Source organism: Vidua chalybeata, chromosome 9 (genome assembly GCF_026979565.1).
Source record: "Vidua chalybeata isolate OUT-0048 chromosome 9, bVidCha1 merged haplotype, whole genome shotgun sequence".
Lineage (NCBI taxonomy): Eukaryota > Metazoa > Chordata > Aves > Passeriformes > Viduidae > Vidua > Vidua chalybeata.
The window spans coordinates 8,664,202-8,684,134 of NC_071538.1; the positions used below are offsets into that span (position 1 = coordinate 8,664,202).

The 19,933-nt window shown below is 40.8% G+C and overlaps 1 protein-coding gene and 1 long non-coding RNA gene across 4 annotated transcripts in view; one reads left to right on the top strand and one right to left on the bottom strand.

The window, feature by feature from the left end:
• Positions 1–19,933, top strand: part of DAB1 (DAB adaptor protein 1) — a 143,523-nt gene that overhangs the window by 29,482 nt on the left and 94,108 nt on the right. For 2 of the 3 annotated variants that reach the window (XM_053950877.1, XM_053950879.1), the window contains exon 2: positions 9,844–10,043. In XM_053950877.1, coding sequence (XP_053806852.1) covers positions 9,977–10,043 — 67 coding nt within the window. In that variant the 5' untranslated portion in view covers positions 9,844–9,976. Of the gene's footprint in view, positions 1–1,982; positions 2,049–3,538; positions 3,621–9,843; positions 10,044–19,933 lie in introns of those variants that run through there. The other variant, XM_053950876.1, reaches the window with a different exon arrangement.
• LOC128792444 (uncharacterized) lies at positions 244–1,630 on the bottom strand. Its single transcript, XR_008432413.1, has 3 exons — positions 956–1,630; positions 628–818; positions 244–515 (listed from the first exon to the last, which is right to left on the bottom strand). It is a non-coding gene; the product is annotated as an uncharacterized LOC128792444 (long non-coding RNA).

Consider the following 19,933-nt stretch of genomic DNA (forward strand, 5'->3'; position numbering starts at 1 on the left):
TTGGTTTAAATCTGGGAAGGTAATTTCTGGACAGGATAAATGTTTGATATGGATAAAATTCAGATGAGTACACTTCATGGTTCACCTGGCCCTAGTGATACCTACACTTAGAACTTGTGAGCACCGCTGGCTCCCAATCAGAACATGTTTTTCCCTGCATAAAATGGAATTCTGTTAGTCAATTCACATTAGCCAAGTCTCAAGTCTGTGTCTGGTTGGATTTATTTGCACTGGGCTGATGACAGAGCTCTGTTTGGCTTTTTGTTTGACCTGGATATGTGTATCTTCCTTAGTGCTGTCAGTCTGCTCTTGCGCTGCTCAGTGAATACTCCTGTTACTGAAAATCCAAGATCTGTAGCCCTTTATTAAATTACAGAGTACATTACTTGCTCCTTTAGTATTTACCTTTGGGCATTGGGACTCTTTTTCCTAGAAAATAACCTGGTACAGAGTTTTGTGGGACTTTCTGAAACCTTTCTGAGAGAAAATAACCATTCAAGCACATCTGGGAATCCCTTAAAAAAAAAAAAAAAAGCAGTAGTAATGAGCACATCTGCATTTTTTTTTTATATAGTACATTTCATGTGAACGGATGCACAAAAGTCTTTATAAGTAGGAAGGTCCCACCTGTGTTATGGACTATAAATTCTCTTTTTATAGCATTCTGTCCCTTTTCTCTGTATGAATCCCAGAGGACAGCCCCAAACTGACAGAAAGCCTTTCCCTTGTGGACTTGATTTTGTTGGTAGGCAGAGAGGGCGGGCAAAACCAGCATCTTGTCTTTCATCCTTCTGCATGAGGATTAATAATGATCACAGCTGCAGAATAATGCAAATCTTAGCTGGGGCTGGCGAGGGGGAAGGGGTGGGTAGGGGGGAGCAGAGGACATCTCTGTCTTCCCTTCCACCAACCCCTCCTGCCCTTTATGGAGGAGTTGGAAGGAGCAGATTCCTACCTCTTTCTGTTTTTTAACTAGTTAATCTTTCCTGCATCTTGTGTTTTTTTCCTTTAATCATGAAGAGTGCACTCGATTTACTGGTAGCACACACACACAGAATGTTTGCATGGCTTCCTTGTTTCCTTGATGATGCATCAGGCACTGGGTGCTGAAATTCTGCTGGTTCAAAGGCACACAGATTTACACCAGTGACTTTTACTGTGTCTCTGCAGGCAGCCCCGAAATGCCTTGCAGGTCAGCTGGTTTTGAAATGGATAAAAGTGTGCTAATTCCTTCAAGGTAAATCAGAAGGATTATGACATCTCGGAAGAAGAATCTGCCAGGCAGTTCTGAAGCAGTATAACCAGGACTGACCCAACAGCATCTCTAAAGCTTCCAATAAAATTGCCTGAGGAGTCTGCCAAGAAGCCAGATGCTGCTGCTGGAAAAATACCTTCTGTAGCTTGGCATTTGTCCTGTAATTGCTTCCAAGAGAGAATAAACTGTAGCGTGACAGTAGAAGGTGAATAGTTCCTCGCTGCATGCTGCTTGGTGATTTTAAAAAATATTTCGAAAATAAGCATTATTTTCTGATGTGTTACCACTCATGCAGATCCTGGTACTCATTTAACTGCTTAAGAGTTCCCCATCTGAATAATCAAACACTTTTTTTTTTTTTTCCCTGACATGTTAGCCTGGCAGTGGTTTGGGGGTTCCTTTTCCTGGAAGTGATTCTTTTTGCAGTGTCCCTGGGCTTTCCTCCTGTTTTAGGGTGTGAGGTGGTCGTGCACACCTGGTTATGTCACAGTGGGGACCCTCTATGGATGTCCCTCTGTATGGAATACAGCAAACAACACCTGGCCCACACAGTCCCAAGGGTTAGACAGTCATGTGGCTTTGGTTTTTCTTTTAGTATATTTTCCAGTTGTGGAAATTATCTGTTATTATTCAGAGATGCTGGTGAATCTTACATTTAACCAGAAAATGCATGGAAACTTCTTAGGGAAGATGCTTCCTCCCTTTGAAAATGGTTAATACTCCTGCTGATAGAAAGCAGAGGCATTTGTGGAGCAGTGTATAACCTAATCAGATACAAATGAGATGAGAACAGGTAAGTGATTCCAAGGAAATTATTTATTTGAAATTTCTCCAGTAAAATCTAGCAGCTGTCCCCAAATACTTCTGTTTGGTATCACACAGGAGCCTGCCTGCTGTTCATCCCAGCACTCCTGTGGGATTGCTTTCAGGAGTGGTTTGAAGACTGAACTATTCAAATGGAATGGTCAAAAGTAATTCTGCAGCTAAAACTCATCAGAGAATCGCAGAATGGCCTGGTTTGGGAGGGACTTGAAAGCTCATGGTGTTTCAAGCCCTCTGCCATGGGCAGGGGCACCTCTCACTACCCCAGGCTGCTCCAAGCCCCATCCAGCTGGGCTGGGACACTTCCAGGGATCCAGGGGCAGCCACAGCTTCTCTGGGCAACCCGTGCCAGGGCCTCACCACCCTCACAGGAGAGAGTTTCTTCCTAATCTCTGCTCTAAACCTACTCTCTGTCAGTTTGAAGCTGTTCCCCCTTGTCCTGACACTAAATATGAAAAGTCTTCCTTGTGGGTTCCCTTCAGGAAGGGAAGGCCACACTTAGGTCACCTGACAGTTCAGAATACTGATATTTGTCAGTGAACATGAATGTAGAAGTAATTATTGTCTGTTTGTGTGAATTCATACAGTCCCAGAAGCTTCTTGCTTTTTCCCTTCACTGCACTAGACAGTGAACTTTGGTAGGAGTCAGGTGGTTGAGTTTGGTGTAATAAAGCAAAAGTCCATTTCCAGCAAGGTGAATTCCTTTGATCAGCGTTCCTAATACTTAACAGTCAAGGGAACCAGGGCTGAGTGTTGAAAAATAACAGTGAACAAAGATCCTGGCAAAGGGGCTTTTTGTTATTGTTGGCCTTAGGAAGGTTTGCACTGCTTTGCTGTAGTGTCAGGAAGCTTCAGAGAATGGAAGGGCACAATGTACAGGTCAACTCTTGTGGCTGAACAAACCTCAAAGGGACTTGGAAAAGTTGGTGCAAAATTCACATCCTTAGAGAAGGTCAGTGTAAGGCATCACTCCAAACTTTACTTCAGATTTCAAAGTATAGCTTAAGTTAGGTATGGTGCTGTTATTTTATTTAGAATGAATGAGAAGGTGAGTTCCAGTTCAGTCTCACTAGAAATACTAGGAAGATGATCCTGAAATTCAGCAAAAAACCAGAACTGAATCAAGATATTTCTATGAAGGCCAGGAGATTAACAAGATTCCTGCAACTTACTGTGCCACTTCAAAACATGCTGAGCTGTCCAGGATGCGTGATGTTTAATTCCATAACCTTTTCTTCCAATTAGAAGACGCAGGTTCTGATTGTGAGGAATTTGCATTTCAGTATGAAACGTGGTGTCTGACATTGCTTTTACCTTGTCCCTGGTGATGCTCCTGACTGCACACTTCTCCCTTTCCTTCGGTGTGATGATTGCACCACTGCACTTTAGTAATCATTTAACAGCTCTAATTACAGAATACTGTGATCCCAGCTGTGTACTTTGTCCTCTTTGCCTTCTTAGTCCCTGTTTCTTTGGTGTCGAGAGGATCACAAAAGAGCCGTTCTTCTGCTTTGCAAAACTGAATTCCAAAGGCCCTGCTTTGGTAATGTACAGATCTGCATTTTCTCGTGGCTTCGGAGTTAATGACACTGACTTTTAGCCATAGAGGGGTTGGTTTGTCTGCTGTTGTTTGCATCAGTCATGCTGGCATAACTTCTCTGACACTAATGCAGACGCACCAGCATAAAATTGGTGTAACTCCAACTCCATTAAAATCAATGGAGTTAGCCAATATGAGTCAAATGCAAGGCCATTGATTTTGTGCTGGTGTGACTTCATTGACTGGAGTGGAGGTGAGGCAGTTCCTGCTGGTGGGGCTGTGCCTGTGCTTGGAGTAGTTGTGACTTTGGTTCCTTGTTTGTTCTTGCACAGCGTGATCAGAAATTCCTTCTCTTTTCTGCTCCAGGGTCAGCAGTGTGGGAATCTGGGAGCAGTGAAGTCTTGGAGTAGAGCAATTCCTAAGAGAAAAGCATTAGGGAATTCAGCTTCACTGAGCAATCTCTAGACCCATCTGAATGATTTCCTCTGTTATCTGCTAACATGGTATCAGAGGAATGATGTGGAGTTTTTAAGCCTGCTCCTTTTTGATGTGATACCCTGCTAAAGCTTACAAAAGCACTCTTGAGTGGAGTTTTGAGTCAGAAAGTGCAGTTAAAGCAGTGATGAGTGTTCTGTCTATACCCCCAACACACTGGGATTGCTCCTGGTTTTCAGCTCTCTGTGCTGGAGTTGCATTCCCTGCTCCATGGGCAGAGGAGATGTAGTTTTTCCTGAATTCAAATGCCATACCTTTAATATTTCAAAAATCCTTTAAAGCAAGTCCATGTCTTCTATTTTGCCATTGTTGCATAAGTGCTGTCCTGCATAATATAAAATAGAAACTGGAATATTAAAATGAAATGTTAGTAATTTGCCATTAAAAATGTTGATGAAATCAATTCATTCCTTTGAAAAGCTTCTTTTTAATCTGGTCAGCATTTTCTGTGAGTAGAAAATTCACAGCACTTCTGGTGAATAATTGGTGGAGTGGAGTGCAGTATTCACCACGACATGGAGTGATTTCCAGGAGGAATTTCAGTAATTATTCCTGCCATCACTGGAATACTAATAAAAATCTTACTTTAGAAATATTTTATGGGTCAGTTTTTTGCCAAGATGCTCTTCCAGTGGTGAATCAGTTTCAGTGGTGCTATTTACCCCATCTGAGGAACTGGGTAACATGCCCTAGAAACAGAAAAATGAAGCATAGTTTAAACCACAATAAACTTAATAAAATGTGTTATTAGCCTAGGTAACATGTAGGATTTTATTAAAAAAAGAGCTTCTTGTTTTCAGGAGATAAAAGAAGTATTTTATGAATACAGTCAACTACAGCAATTAAATACAAAGGGAAATTAAATGCTGTGGTTGGAGTACTAGGGATTTTTCTGATATTGGATGAATTAAAAAGGGTTATTTGGCAGTGTTGTTCTGGAAGACACTACAGACATAGTACAGAAAACTGGATAAAGGACATAAAACTCCTTCCTTTATCATAATATGTAGAAAATCAGGAGTGGAAGGAAGTACACACTCATTTTAGAGCAAACAAAACTAAATATGTGATCTGGAGGCAGCTGTGAGTCTTAGAAAGCCATGTAATTTAGGGAGTGAGTGGGAGATGAAGGGTGCTGGGTTCCAGGGGAGGGTTTGTAGGGGAATAAATGTTTGTGTAGTATCTCAGTTTGTGCACGTGAACAGTAAAATTCCTTTCACCTTTACAGGCAGCAGGAATACAAGAAATGGCAGGAAAAGGCAGTGCTTGGCATGGATTGCCATAAAAGAGACTCCTTTGGCTTTGTCACTGGAAGCAGTGCATTCTGCTGTTCTGGAGCAAATGGCAAAACTGGAGGAGAGGGACAGATCCATGAACAATCCAACAGAGGTTGTTTTCTGTGGCAGGGCAGCCAGAATTTCAGTGCACGGTCTGGCTTAGATTTTCCTGTTGAACACTTCATAGAATTTGCTGTAATGGAGTGTCACCGACAGCTCTCCTGTTTGCTTTTGTTTCCTCCTCATTTTCTCCTCTCTGTCAGTATCTTAAGCTCTCTTTTACCTCAGCTTGCTCCTTTTCTGGTTCTCACTTGCAGGCCTTGTTAGCTGCAGCATATCAGTGGGTTTTGGATCAGTCCCTTGGGTTCCTGTTCGGAATTAGAGCAGTGCCTGCTGTGACACATGAATCCTCTGATGTTCGCCAGCCCTGACCACTGGGGAAATGAGCTGATGAGTACAAAACACTGTGAGCAGCACCAGAGGATTTCCTGGCCCCTCTCCCTGGAGGGTACAAAGAGCACTGGTGCCAAGGATGGGTTTTCCACTCTCTGTTTGTGTGTGGTCCCACTGCAGTTCTCTGTACCAGGCTTTGAGGGCAGGTGGGCAGTGGATGAGTAAGATTTTCTCCTGGGACTGCAGACCCTTACACTTGAACTGGTTTAAGTTTTCCAGGATCACAGCACTTTTCACTCCTATTTTCACTTACATTTTACCCTTTTACTGTGTTTGGGCTTTGCTTAACACTTGCAACACCACAGGCATCAACATGATTATGTTGGTTGCTTTGGAGGAGAAAAAATTAATTGCAGGACTCCAGAGACATAAAACAGGAGCTAAGGATGGGAGCATGGCTTTTGTTTTGTCAAACCAATGTTTGGGAGGTGCCATCCTCTTGTCAAATCCCACTTTGTGGCTCTGGAGAACTTAAATACCTAGGGAATGCCAGGGCTTAGTTACAAATCCTTTCTAAGACTGCTTTGCTTTTATATAAACAGATGGAAACTGGTTTCAGGGGAGGGAACTTCTTAAGTTTTGAAGTCCCGAAGAAAATTAATTAATTAATGTATTTGAAAGCCAGAGGGGATGTATTACGATCATCTTGTCTGACCTCCTTCATAACTTGGGCCAAGGGAAGTCTCCTAATAACCCCTACATGAGCTCACTGAAGCGTGGCTGAAAAGACAAATGATTTGACAGAAATTGTTATTTCACAGGCATGTGGGGGAGGCGAGTGGAGCTTGGGACTAATTTCCCCCTGCATAAAGGTCCAACCTGTGTTAATCCTAACTGCAAAGTGTTTTTACAGAAATGTTTCTTTGCAAAGGCTTTAGGTTTTGTGCTGGCGTGGGAGTAATAGAGAGCTCAGGCTTAAGAACTTCTGGAATTAAGAGCCAGTTAATTCCAGAATGCGCTGATTGTGCTCCTGCTGTAGCCACTTAATAAGGCCACGGAAAATGTCAGTTTTTTGTTAAAAGGAAGAGCTCAGAATCCTCTTTAGGAAAAGCTGAGGCATGCACACAACATTGCAATAGCTGGAGCAGTAGCAAGGCACACAAGGAGATTGTCAGAGTAGATGGATACGTGTAAGACGATGGATTTTTTTTTTTTTTTTTTTTTTTTTTTTGGAAATGCAGCTAACAAAATTTTGTCTTTAGAGCGGGGAGCGAAATGTGGCAGAACTGATCAAAGCAAATAGCATCTCATTGATAAAACACATGCTGCAGTACTTCCCACAGTTGGGAGGCTGTGGTATTTAACAGCGGTGACCTAGATTGGAGGAGACAATGAAAGCTGTTGCGGTGAGGAGCAGATTGACTGCCATTCTCATCTGGGTAATAAACGGCTGAAATATGGACAGTGCATGAAAGTTTACTAATGTGGCTTACATAAAGACCTACACTTTTGGAGGAGCTGTCTCTGTAGCAAATTCAGTTTGAGCTATAGCTGGTGTCTGACAGATGTTTATGTGCTCCTGTACAAAGATGCCTATTACTTTATTCAAGGATCTACGAGCCTGCGAGAGTATGACCTGATTAGGTTTGGAAGTAAATCAATATGTGAACCTGTCCAAAAACAGACATGCATTTATTTTAAAAAATATTACTCAGTGGGATAGCCTCGAGGGGATATAGCTTTTCTGGAGAGTTTCAGATGAGATAGCAGTCATATGTTGTTACTTTAAAATATTCAGTGCCATTCAGATGCTACTATTTCAGCTGTCCTGTTGGAAATAGCTGACAACAGGAGATGACATTCCTGAGGCTTTGTAGCCACAATGGCCTTCTAAGACATTAAAACTTGCTTAACTATGGACCCCAGGGGTATTTAGTATTTATTTTTAACTTATTTTTTAATAAGTGGACCTATTATAAATATTTCCCTTTTGTGAAGTGGCTCATGTTAGTGCTCCTTGTAGAGTTATGCAGTTAACCTTTGGGTAAATATAAATCCAAATTCTCGAAAAATAAACTGTCAATCCAGCTGTGACTCGAGAGATGCTTTAAGTAAGTGCCATTGAGCTGTAAAGGCTGATGCATCCCTACTGTGCTGTAAAACTAAATATTATTAAATTGGGTTGCAGGCAGGGGGAGGGGAAGGAGATGGGGGTTGTGAGGGACATCTGTTCTGCTCAGAGCTCCTCTCCCTGCTCGTGGGGGGATTTGAAGCGTGAGTGAGGAGGGTGAGGGCGTTCCCCCCAGCACTGCTCCAGCAGCTGTGCTTGGGGAGAGGCATCTCCCTGTCCTAGACCTGGCCAGAGAGAGCTTGGGTCCTGGAAGCCTCCCTTTGGGAGCTGTTTCTCCTTTTCCCTCTCTGACCAGCCTTCGTTTGCTATGTCCTTTCCTACTCTTTTATCAGCTGAGAAGATTCAACCAAGATGCTGTTGGTTTATTCAGGGCTATTTCAGCAAGCAGGTGTGTTCAGCAAGCGCTGCAACTTCAATTTGTGCCTCACTTTATTTTTCTCCTCCCTTTTTTTGCCATGTGGCGCTTATTCAGGTTCCACGGAGGGGGGAACAGGGAATTTTGTATTTCAAAATCAGTTCAGCAGATTTTGAAAAGCTATCTTTGAATATTCTATAATACACAGACAGATTTGAAGAGCTTATTAAAGAAAGCCCCTGACACACTTCAGCAATATTAAATCACTTCAGACGGTGCATGGCAGTGTAATGTTACTGAAGCATTTTAAAATGTTAAAAAAGCCTGGATTTGAAAGTACTGGTGGCTTCACAGCCCTTACTGTGAAAAGTGATTTAAAGTGTCAAAATTATTCCAGTGTTTACAGTCTGTTACTTTCTTAAATGACAAAGAAGGGACATTAGTAAACAACTCTAACTGCAGTTAATCTCTGGCCATCTAACCAGCTGATATGCTGGGTTAATATCTTTATTAAATGCTTATTTAATAAGTGGGCAGCTGTTCTGACAGGCCAGATGGACTTCTCTGTAATTGTGCTGATAATGAGAACTTTCTCACAAAAAGAAAGGGCAGTAAGAAGATGCATTTGGTGAGGGAACATCCTGACAAATGGCTTCAGGACAGCCTGGTCCTCTGCCCTCGACAGACTGGCTCAAGTAAGTGCTTCATCCCTCAAAGCACGAGGGACCAGCAGTGAGAATTGGAGCAATGGGTTCTTTTTGGCTTAGATGTTTATTCTTTGTGTATTCTTTGCCTCCAGAGCCCTGGCATCCCCAGTCCTGCCTTCCTCATCCTGCTCCAGCACATTCCTGTCACACCTGGCGCATTTTTGTCCCCAACAAATACACATTACATAAAGCTGTAGCTTTCTCCCTAAATGCTATCTCTCTAAAAGTTATCTTTTTGCACCTATCCCACTTACATTTCATGGGTTTATTTTCAGAGATCTTTGCAAGAAGGTTTGCTAGATGGGTGTTAATATTACGGCTTTGTTTGCGCAGAGACAGAGTCTTTTAAACTGGAGACATTTATCATAAGCAAGAGGAGTGGCAAAGTATGATGTTCTCAGCATGAGCAATGAATACATTTTTCATTTGTCTTTGTTCAAGAACGAGAATGAAAGCACTGAAAGAGAATTGGAGGAGTAAAAATCTGTACTTACTCTGGCAATATGGAATTAGTGCATTTAGGAATTGAGCCCTTGCAGATTTTTTGGCTTTTGGTGACATTTCCAGCTGCTTCCTGCATTGTGGTCTCTGTCCTCCAGCTGCTGGTCCAGAAGTGCTGGTCTTCTCTACACCCTGAGCAGAGTGTCTAGGCTGTGAAGGGATCTCAGATATGCCAAAACATCTCAAATACAGGTGTTTGAGGTAGTCACAGATAACTATGGTCAAGCATCTAAAATCAGGGACAATTGCCTGTAGTAGATGGAGAACTTCATATGTTTCTCCCTTGCAGTGGTTTGGCTTTTTTTATTTCCCTTTCATGTTTTAAACCCAGAAAATGACTGTTCCTTTTTGTTTCCTTCCCTAACAGCACTGGAAAGGAGTGAATGAGATGAACTGTTTGGGTTATAGTATCTGAAAGGCTAAATTATTCTCTTGGAGAGACGTTCTAAATGAGCCTGACCGAGATCCTGGATCTGTGTGAAGAGGACTAAGGATATAGGATGTCAACTGAGACAGAACTTCAAGTGGCTGTTAAAACCAGCACAAAGAAAGACTCCAAAAAGAAAGGTAGTGACTCATTTCTCTTTATTTGTGTGTGTTTTGTACTTTAATCAGCTCCCACATCAGCCACCTTTGGCACATCTGTGGCTCTTCTGTTATCTCTGTGCTCAGTGAAAGTGGGATTTGTTAAGCTCAGTGGAAGTCTGGTACAGAAATATGGGGGTTGATTCTCTGACATAAAAAATACATCCTTTTGAAATATGAGGAAAAAATTTGCATATTATTTATTGTTCACAAAGAGAAATACTGTTTTTAAAATTACTCAACAAGAGATCACTTTTCTTTTTCTCTTCTGACAAACACATTTACTTCTAATGTTCTTTTTTCTGCTCTGTTTTGAACTAACCAGAGCTCAAATGCACTTTCTGTTCCTGGAGTTTGAATTTTACTGTCACTTTGTGAAGTTAGAGAACTCAGTAGCAATCTGTGGAAAGATTATTTAATCTGGTAATCTGGTATATTGAAATATAAATGAGGAGGAAGAAAACTCAAAATTAAGGAAATGCTGGGGGGAAATGCATGGTTGATTAGTTCATATTTGTATTTACAATTTTGCCTCGGACTGTAGAGCAGTTCTTTGGAGTGATAAGTGTGAGAAATATGAATTTGGTGCTTAAGCTTGTTTAAAGATTTTTAGTAGGGATTTTTCTTCTTACATTTTTATTAGTATTTTTATTACTTATGGTTTTCAGTACTGATGAACTTGGAGTCCAAGACCTTCAGTTCTATTGGTAGTTTTTGCTGCTCTGAAGAACCAAAAAAGAACCAAATAGCCATATTTGGTTATTTTTTAACGTACACATGAAACTGAGATTGAAGACAGATTTAATATTAGTTATTCAAATAAAAAAAAGTAAAACAAAAAGAAAATAATCATACTAAATAATTTTAATACTCAGCACAGCAAGATTTGAACTTTCCTGTGAGCTCTGGAGTTTGTGATTCTATTTCTTTCTGTGGATGTGTAATTTAGCCATTTACTTCTGAGGATTTTTTTCTAAGACAAAAAAAAACCCTCATCTTTGCTTATGCAATTTTACTTATGTATAATGCAATTTTATAATGTATAATGTAAATTTTACTCACAGTTAACTTGAACTGCTGGGCAGCAATACAATTTACTGCAGCAATCCTACCAAAGCATTTACTAAGGCCTTGTGTTCCCTTTGGCTTTTGTATCAGAAATCTTTATCCTAGAGTTCGTAGAAGACACAGCAATTAAAAAATTTCAAGTGTTTGTTCAGGAAGATGGTTTAAAAACTTTATGACTGCTCTAGGCCTACAGTCACAAATCAAAAATTACTCATTTAAGATAAAAAAGCTCCAGTCTGGAAAGGCAAGAAAAGGGGAACTTTGATGTAAATGAGAGTGTGGTCTAAGATGTTTAAGGCAAATAAAGTGGTTTGGTTGCATGATCATTCAGTTTTTGGGGGCAGGCAGGAAATTAAAAAATGTAATTTCTTTGCAGTATGGATAACATCTTTTTGATGTGTGTCTCCTATGTTATTTCTTCTGCTGGAGGCTGTAACTTTTGAAACCAGCAAACAATTCTTTTAGGAACTTGATGTTTATGTTAATAAAGTATTCAGCATCCAACTTGTAAAAACATTCCCATAAATCACAATAGCTGCACACTTCTCTGCCCAAAATCTGATTCTGTCCCCCAAACGGAAATTCTGAAAAGTACCTTCGGTGCTGAGGGCGAGTATGAATATGTTGTGTGGCAGTGATGTGAGTGTCTGGAGAGCTGGAAGGGACAGGGGATGGCAGTGGCACCTCCCCAGGGTTATTCTGGCTCAGTGCTGTCTGTGCAGTCTGAGTGATCCATCCCATCAGCCAGCCCAGGGCTGGGGCAGTGAATGCTTCACACAGACAAGGTACACAATGCACACACTGTTTGCTATTCAAATCCCACAGAACCAGAGTCAAAAGAAACTCGGTGTGCTCATTTACTTGTCTTTGAGTTGTATGCACTGCCCTGTGTTCCAACAAAGGAGCCCTCCTCTGTATAGTGGGAGTGATGGACATATGAAAAACAGGGATTTTTTTTCCCCTTTTTTTTCCCCAAGTTCATTAACTGTGAGCAGTGGCAGGTAGCAAGTGCTAACATGAAGTTTCTTATGTTGCTAATCAATGAGTTTGATTATGCAATGGAGCTGAGTATTCCCAAGAAATCAGTCTTTGCTGTATAAACAGAAATTTCCGCTCTGGTGTTTTTTATTTTTTCAGCTCAGTGTTTTGTTGCACTGCTGGAAGAGCCATGCATCCCTCTCCACCCAGAGCAGGGACAGGCCTCTTTTGCTGTATTACCCACTGTTCTGGTAGTTTTCCTGCCTTCTGCAGCTCACAGCAATGCATGGAATGTCTGTTCCATGTTCCTCTCCTGGAGGTCTGGGATGGCTCAAAGAGGATGAGGATTAGTGTGGAGTTGGAGCATGGGACTGAGTTCTTTCCTGATCTCAGCCTAAATCTTCTGTGTAGAGTCAGCTAAATCTTTAGTTCTCTTCATCTGCATAAACATCCAGTAAGGTGGTGTTTCTTATTTGGAGTGTTGAAATAAAACAAAGCTTAATTCCTAGGATTTGTAAGGTATTTGGATATAAAACAGTATAAAGTGTCAGATGAATGTGAGCAGTTCTTGTTGCTGATGTACAATGGCCAAAAGGAAAGCAGTGACTTGTACATTTGTGGTAATAGTGCCTTCCTTGAGTTAAAGCCACTGTGGTGTCATTAGTTAACAATTTAATAACCTGAACAGGTTAGGAAAAAAGTCCAGGAGGAGTCTAATGCTATTTAGTGAGTGTGAATGCAAAGTCTTGCTGCTGGGATGGACTAACTCCCTGCCAGAAGGGTGGAATGTGTGTTGAAGTTTCTTTAGGATTTTGTATAACTGCTTTTAGGCTCTGTTGCGTAGACTGCTGATTTTTGGGTGACAGGGAAATAGTTTGATTTGTGCTGCAGATGGGGCAAATGACAACGCTGGTGCAAACATTTTACCAAATATTTCTTTGATGCGCCGGGCGCACACAGAAAGCTCTTTCTGTAGTCACATGCAGGGCAGTTCCCTTTGGGACACTTCTCTCCAGGCAGGGTGTTTTTACAGGCATGAGCTTTGTGGTCATGGCCAGCTCTGCAGTGTCTCCACTGTCGTCTGAGCTGGTTTGTGAGGCAGTGTCCTGCTCCAGCACTGAGGGGTTGGCACTGCAGTTAGGACAGGAACTTAAATACAAAACCCTCTCAGGAGCTGCTGGTGGCACAGGATCACATCTGAGGAGCTCTGATCTTCTGTGGGTAAGTTCAATATTTACATGATCATGTCAGAGTGTAATTTTGTATGTTAACATTATCACCTTGAATAACCTTAAAAGCAGGCTATTGAAAAATCAGGTACAAATTTTGCCTTTCATTCAGCCCATATTGATCTGATGGATGCAGGGTTGGGTGGGCTCTAGAAATGCTTCCTGGTCACACTCCTGGCAGAGGAGTTGGAATTTTCACTGACCTGGAAATACCATTATGGGAACAGAAGTGAGGCAGGCACCTCCCTTCCTCTCCAGATTGTCACTTTTTCCTCTCTGTGCTGTGAAGCTCCTTGTCCCTTGAGGACCAGTGTTTCACCCTGACCTCCAGAGCCCTCCTTCCTGCACTTTATTCCATTTTACAGGCTTACAGTGCACTGGGTGTTATTAGAGGAGATTATATTTCTGCCATCCTCCACCTCCAGCCCTAATCTTCATGCCACTCTTGCTGATATCTGCTGGTAACTTCATTGTAATTATCTTTTTTGCTCACATTTTAAAAGATATCCTGGAGAGGTTTCATGTTGCTCTCTAAGTGGAAACGGTGAAAAATTCTCAGGAGATTTAGGAAGCTCAATTTGAGGACTTTTTTTGGCAATAAATTTTTTTTTTTGTGAGTTTGCCAGAAGTCATGTGTTCTTTGAGAAGGTTTAGAGAATTAATGATATAACTAATGCTCTTAAATGCTGGTGTTACTTTGTTTGTTTATGTCATCCAGTTCATTAAGAAGTGGATAAAAATTGTGTGTTTGTATCATTCAGGATAGGGAATCAGAATTTTTTTATTAGCCACAGTTGTTAGAAACATAAACCATGTTTGTCTTGTAGTACATGGGGGAAAAGCCTTGTTATAAGTGCCTATAGATTATTGAATCAAATTGAAAACATTTACTTGAGCTATTGGAATTAAAATTGATTTAGAAACCTCTCTGGGGGAAATGTGTTGCATTGATGTTGAATTCACACTGATAACTGCCTGGGAAAATCCCTTCTTGTGAAATTAGCTGAACAGAAAAATTGAAATGGGAGGTCAGTAAAGAAGTGAGCCAGGCTACCAAATTTCAGCACAGATCTGTGTCTGCTTAGGGTAGGCCAGGGGACTTATCTAGAGATTTAATCTCTTTCTCTTTCACTTAAATTCTGTAATTTTTCTATTTGAAGCTTAGGGCTTGTTCTGCAATTCCATCTCTCATTGTATCCCTGTTGTAAGATTCCTGAGTCAATTTCCAAAATGACAGGGACTTGTAAAGAATGGAAGCAAATTCAGAGAGGAGCTTGGGCACGTTGGCTCTCAGCATGATGGTGGTTGCTCAGGTCCCCTTGGGTGAGATTCCCTTGTTTATTTGGTTTCCAGAGCGTGTGGGAAGCACGTGGCATCCGGGAGCAGCTCAGAGCAGGCAGGGCGCCAAGCTGGGGATTGCTGCGCCCAGCCAGTAGGAATGGGACATTTAGGGAGGGTGGGATGTGCTCTGCTGGAGCTGGAGGTCTTCTCCTGGCCCGGAGCTGGGCACTGTGTCCAGGCTGGATGGACATCCAGGTGCCCAAGCCATGCTCCAGGAGGGAGAGCTGGTTCATGCCAGGTGAGGAGTTTACACCAGGGGGGTTTGCGTGGCAGGGCTGGCTTGGAGGTGGGAGGTGTGAGTCTGATCCTCTTGGGATCACGATGGCAAAAAGCTTAATTGTCCCATTTTATCTCTCCTGAGTGCTGATTAAAAGGAAAGCAGTGGCTGCGGGAGCGTTTGCGTGCGGATTGGGCCTGTGGCGGAGTCACATCTATTTCCTGGGTCTTTTAAGCACTAATGAGAGGCTGGGGTCTGTCTAACTATCTAAAGGAAAACCTTTGCATCCCCAGGAGCAAAACTCTTGTCAGACTGAGATCAAACAGGAGCTACCTAGTTAGTTTAAAAGCCTTTGGGGATAGGAAGCCTTTAAACGAGGTTATGTTTTGTCATTGTCAGTTTTCTTCAGAGGTGCCTGATGCTACCTCAGTCCTGTTTTGGGCTTCTTAGACCTCATTTGAATCCAGTCTTTGCACTAATCATTGCTAAACTCCAGAGTGGAATGGAGATTTCTGATGGATGTAAAAGTTACAATTTTGCTGACACACGAAATCTTGGTGCAGTTTTTTGCAGCTATGTTTCCAGACTGAAACTTCAGTTTAAATTAATAACTGCTATGATGGTGGATTGCTTTTTCAATGAATTGGATAGTGATGGTGGATTACTTTTTTAATGAATGAACTTTTAAAAAAAAAATTTATGATCAACTACCAACAATTGAAGCATCATAATGAGGCATTTCAAGATGTCACGTCGGTATAGGTTCATTTATTTTTCTGATTATGTAGCTAAGATTCATGGAATCCAGCAAAATCTAAATTTGATCTAAAGAGTAATGAACAGAGGAGCTTCTTTCATTGACTGGGAGTGGATTTGCTTTGTTTCCTTGCAGTAGCTATGAGTTTTTCAATAATTTATAGATCAAGTAACAGCAACATTAATTGATACACTAATTGTGTTCACATGCCTGCCTTTAACAAATCTCTTTTGTGAAATGATTACTGACAATATTAATTGCACGTCTTTTGTGAATTGATATAAGTTATGAATTCATTCTCAAGTTGAAAAGGGGTGGGAAAATCATTAATTTTGACATTGTGTAGCTATAATTAACAAGGGTTATCCAATAACCTATCATCAATTAGAGAGCTCATGAATTCTGTTTTAAATACCATGTACCAAAGGGGTCTGTGGTTATTAATTGAAGGATTCTTTGGGGGTGATGGATGTTGTCTCTTATTGCAGATAGGATGTTTATTGTTGTATTTAATTGAGGGAAATCACCCTAAACTAAGGTTGGAGCTGGTGTTACTTTGCTGCTCCTCAGCAGAGGAATCAATAATCTGTTGAATATTAAGAACAGCTTTTCTCGAGAGCTTCTGTTGCAATTTCTCAATGATTTAACAGTCAGTTTAAAGTAGTAATCAGGAGCTCAATGCAATGCATATTCCAGAGAGGATCTGAGCCACATATCAGTCCATAAATACAGGTGGGTGTTGCTGTGCTCCAGTGCTCTGCACTGAGAGACCTGCTGTGAGCATCACCTGTGCATCCAGTTCAGCCTGTGCTGTACCTTCTTTCTGGCTGCATCCTCTTATACTCTAAAACTACCCCTGAGATTTGACTGAAATACTGAGAAAGTGAGGCTGGGGATGATGAGGAAGAAGAACTTCTGAACAGGCAAATCAATTAATTTTCAGCGAAACTTTTTCCCTGCTTGCAGTCATTGAAAAGACTCTCAGCAAAATTGCAAAATTCATACTAAAACTTTCGTAAATAGAAACTTTTGTTTAGAGAGTTCAGGGAAGAAAATTCTATTGTGTAATGAATAACTGAGCAGGAGTGACCTAATTCATCCAGATTAGTAGCTAAAATACCTCCAGAGGTTTGGATAAGTGGAAGTTTCCTAATATGGCTCACAGAAAAATATTCTACAGGGACAAGTATGTTGGTGATGATAATGTTTTTGTAGCATTCTTCATCCAAAGATATTTTCTTGCCTAATAAATATTAATGAATAACATTTCTGTCAGCATGTTGCACATTTGGGCACTTGTAATTTTCTGAGACATTTTGCCTTTTTCATCAACATCATTATTACTTGCAAAATTTCCCATAAAATGCAATAAAGTGTTGCTTACTTGTATAATACAGATTAGAGGTATCAGCTGTGTTGATAACTGCTCCCATTTTGCTGAAGGGATATCAAACACAAGTAATTTTAGAATATTAGCTTGATCCCAGTATTAAATTGCTCACTGATTTTCCCTGAAATAAACAGATAACACTTAGCATTGGTGTCTACAGTATTTCACTGTATACTTTTTCATGTTACAAGGGAAAATTCCTCCAATCTTATATAATTTTATGTAATTTATGAAAATCATGAGCTTTCTTGACCTATGTACATATGGGGGAAATGCAAATTGATTTCAGAGGTGGTTAGATCCTTGCATCAAAAGCCAGTGCTGATCTCTCATTTATTTTCCAAAGATTACAGCACAAATCAGGGCAGAGCTTGGTGTGTAATCTGAGGATCCTGTTTCTTACTTTGTGCTTTAACCAGCACGTTTCACTCTCTCAGTGTTGACATCACAGTAATTTCATTAATCAGCTTGTGAAGAAAAAACTGTGGAGGAATGTACAAGTTAACAGACACATGCAGGGCTTGGTTTGTGTGTTTAAACAGCCTGAATTAGAAATGTTTATTTAAATCTGACCACTTCTGGTTAAGAAAAACTCTCCCACAGAATCGGTGCCATTTTGAAATACTGTTACAGAAACTGTAAACCCTTCATTCATGCCTTGTGGTATATTCCTCTTAAATATTCCTCTTAAAGAGCTCCAAGAAATATGTAGGGAATTTGGCCAAGTAATAGGCTCAGACTCCCTGTGATAAATATGCCAGGGCAGACATTCACTGTGCTCCTTAGGAGTGAAGAAAAGATGTGGCTGTGATCCTCCTGCATGATTCTATGTATAGGATCAATATGGACATTATTGGTCCTCCAGAATAAAGGTAATATATTATATATACATAAAATATATTTGGGTTGTTCAGTGGTAGAGTGGATGTTCCTTGTGATTCCCTTCCAGCCCAGCTTATTCTGTGATTCTGTGAATGTGATGAAGCATAACATTTCTCTTGAAAGTGAGTTAGAGATAAACATGTCCTCAGAAATAATGACATCCTATTTGTATTATTTTTATCTAAACATTATTATATATAATAGCTAGTGTTGGTATAAGGATAGGAAAAAGAGCATTTCTCTGCTTTTGCATTTGCTTGGGTTTTCATGTGTGACAATATTTAGTTTGCTTAACTAAGTAATGTGTTTGTGGGGGTCTTTGTCTGAAAAAGAAAGGGACGTACTTGAATGCTCATTGGCATCTTTCCTTCTACTTGCAACAAGAGTTTCTGATAGCCCAGTATTGGGATATCCCAGTATTGAACTAAACCTGAGAGCTGCCAAAGGCCATTTTCAGTCTGGTTCTGGCTGTAAAACCTCATGTGGAGATGCTCAACCTCTTCAAATGTTTCTGCTTTGAGCCTCCTGAACAGCCAGAGCCTCTCCCCAGAGCCTCTCTCCACAGATGAGGATCAGTGGGGCTGAAATCACTTCTGATTTAGACACTGTTTATCCTGTTCTCACTGCCCAGACTGAAACACCAAATCCAATTATCACTTATTTGCAAGCAGGTGAGTTTGCCCCCTTTATTTACTCCAGTATTGGCTTTTCCCAATTCCTTTTATTTGTGCAGTTGTGCAGTGCAGGAGAATAGTTGCCAACACAATATCCATTATTATTCTGACAAGAACAGAGTAGCTTTCACTTCCATTTCCCAGAGACAGCATTACTCATTGCTGCAAAACAGCACTAAAATCAGGAGAAGGAGGATGAATTGTCATTTGGCAGCAGAGTCCCAACACTGCCTGTCCTTGCTCCCTGTAGATCAAGTTTGAAGTAGAAGTGGGAAGGATGTGTGGTCTCTGTTTGTGATGGGGCAGTCAGGGAAGCAAACAAGCTGTTTGTTGCTCCGTCAGCACAAAAGTCATTGGGAGTGGAACCAAAGAAATTGGAATGATTGTGTTTCCAGCATCTTCCATTGATGGTAACTGAACCTGGTGAGCTACAGGGTTTGGGGGATTTTTCCTCTCCCGGTTGTTTCAGTGGCTGTAGGATATCCTGCAAAGTTGTCCAAAAGCACAGACAGCTCCAGCCTTGACTTCTAAATATTAACATTTCCCAGCAGATTCTTCTACAAGTGACAGGAGCAGCAGCTTCCTCTGGAGCCATCTTTAAAGTCTACCCTGCTTTAACCATCAGCAAATGCTGAACAGCTAATCTATGATCTATAATTACACCTCTTATGCTCTTAGTTTAGTTAGAGGGAGAATTGTGTAGTGAAAAGGATGATTCAGGGAGTGAAATGAAATTAAGTGCAGTCTTTTGAGGTTAACTATTAATTTCATTTTAAATATAAAATTGCCTTGAAAGTAATAAGAGGGTAATACTCACACATCACAATAATGTGCTGATAACTAGGTGGAAGGCAAAACCACCAGTAGTAGTTGGATGAGCCATTCTTTTTTCTGCAACCTGGTGTTGCCTGTGTAAGTTTTAAATTGAATTCAAATATCTAAAGTCACATAAAGTGAATTAAATGCACCAGGGAAATTGGGTGTACTCGGTACTCAGGCATGGCTTAAGTTTAATATTGACATGGTTACCTAGTGTGTTCAGTGTTTGCTGTAGTGTAGGATGTTTATGGTTCATAGTTCTTTTTTAAAAAATGCACCTATCTGAAATGTCTCTTTAAAAATCACGTTACCAGCCCTTGCCAGTAAAATTGGATGTGGAAGAACACAGCCTCTGCTGTGGTGAACGTGTCAGAAGGATGGCAGTGCTCGAGAGACACTGGAGATCAAAATGAAAGCTACCCACAGAATTCTTTATCTCTCTTGCCTATTTTCTTTCCCTGTGCTAGACTATAACTAAAGCAATACATTATATCTCTGTCTCTGTTTAATTGCATTA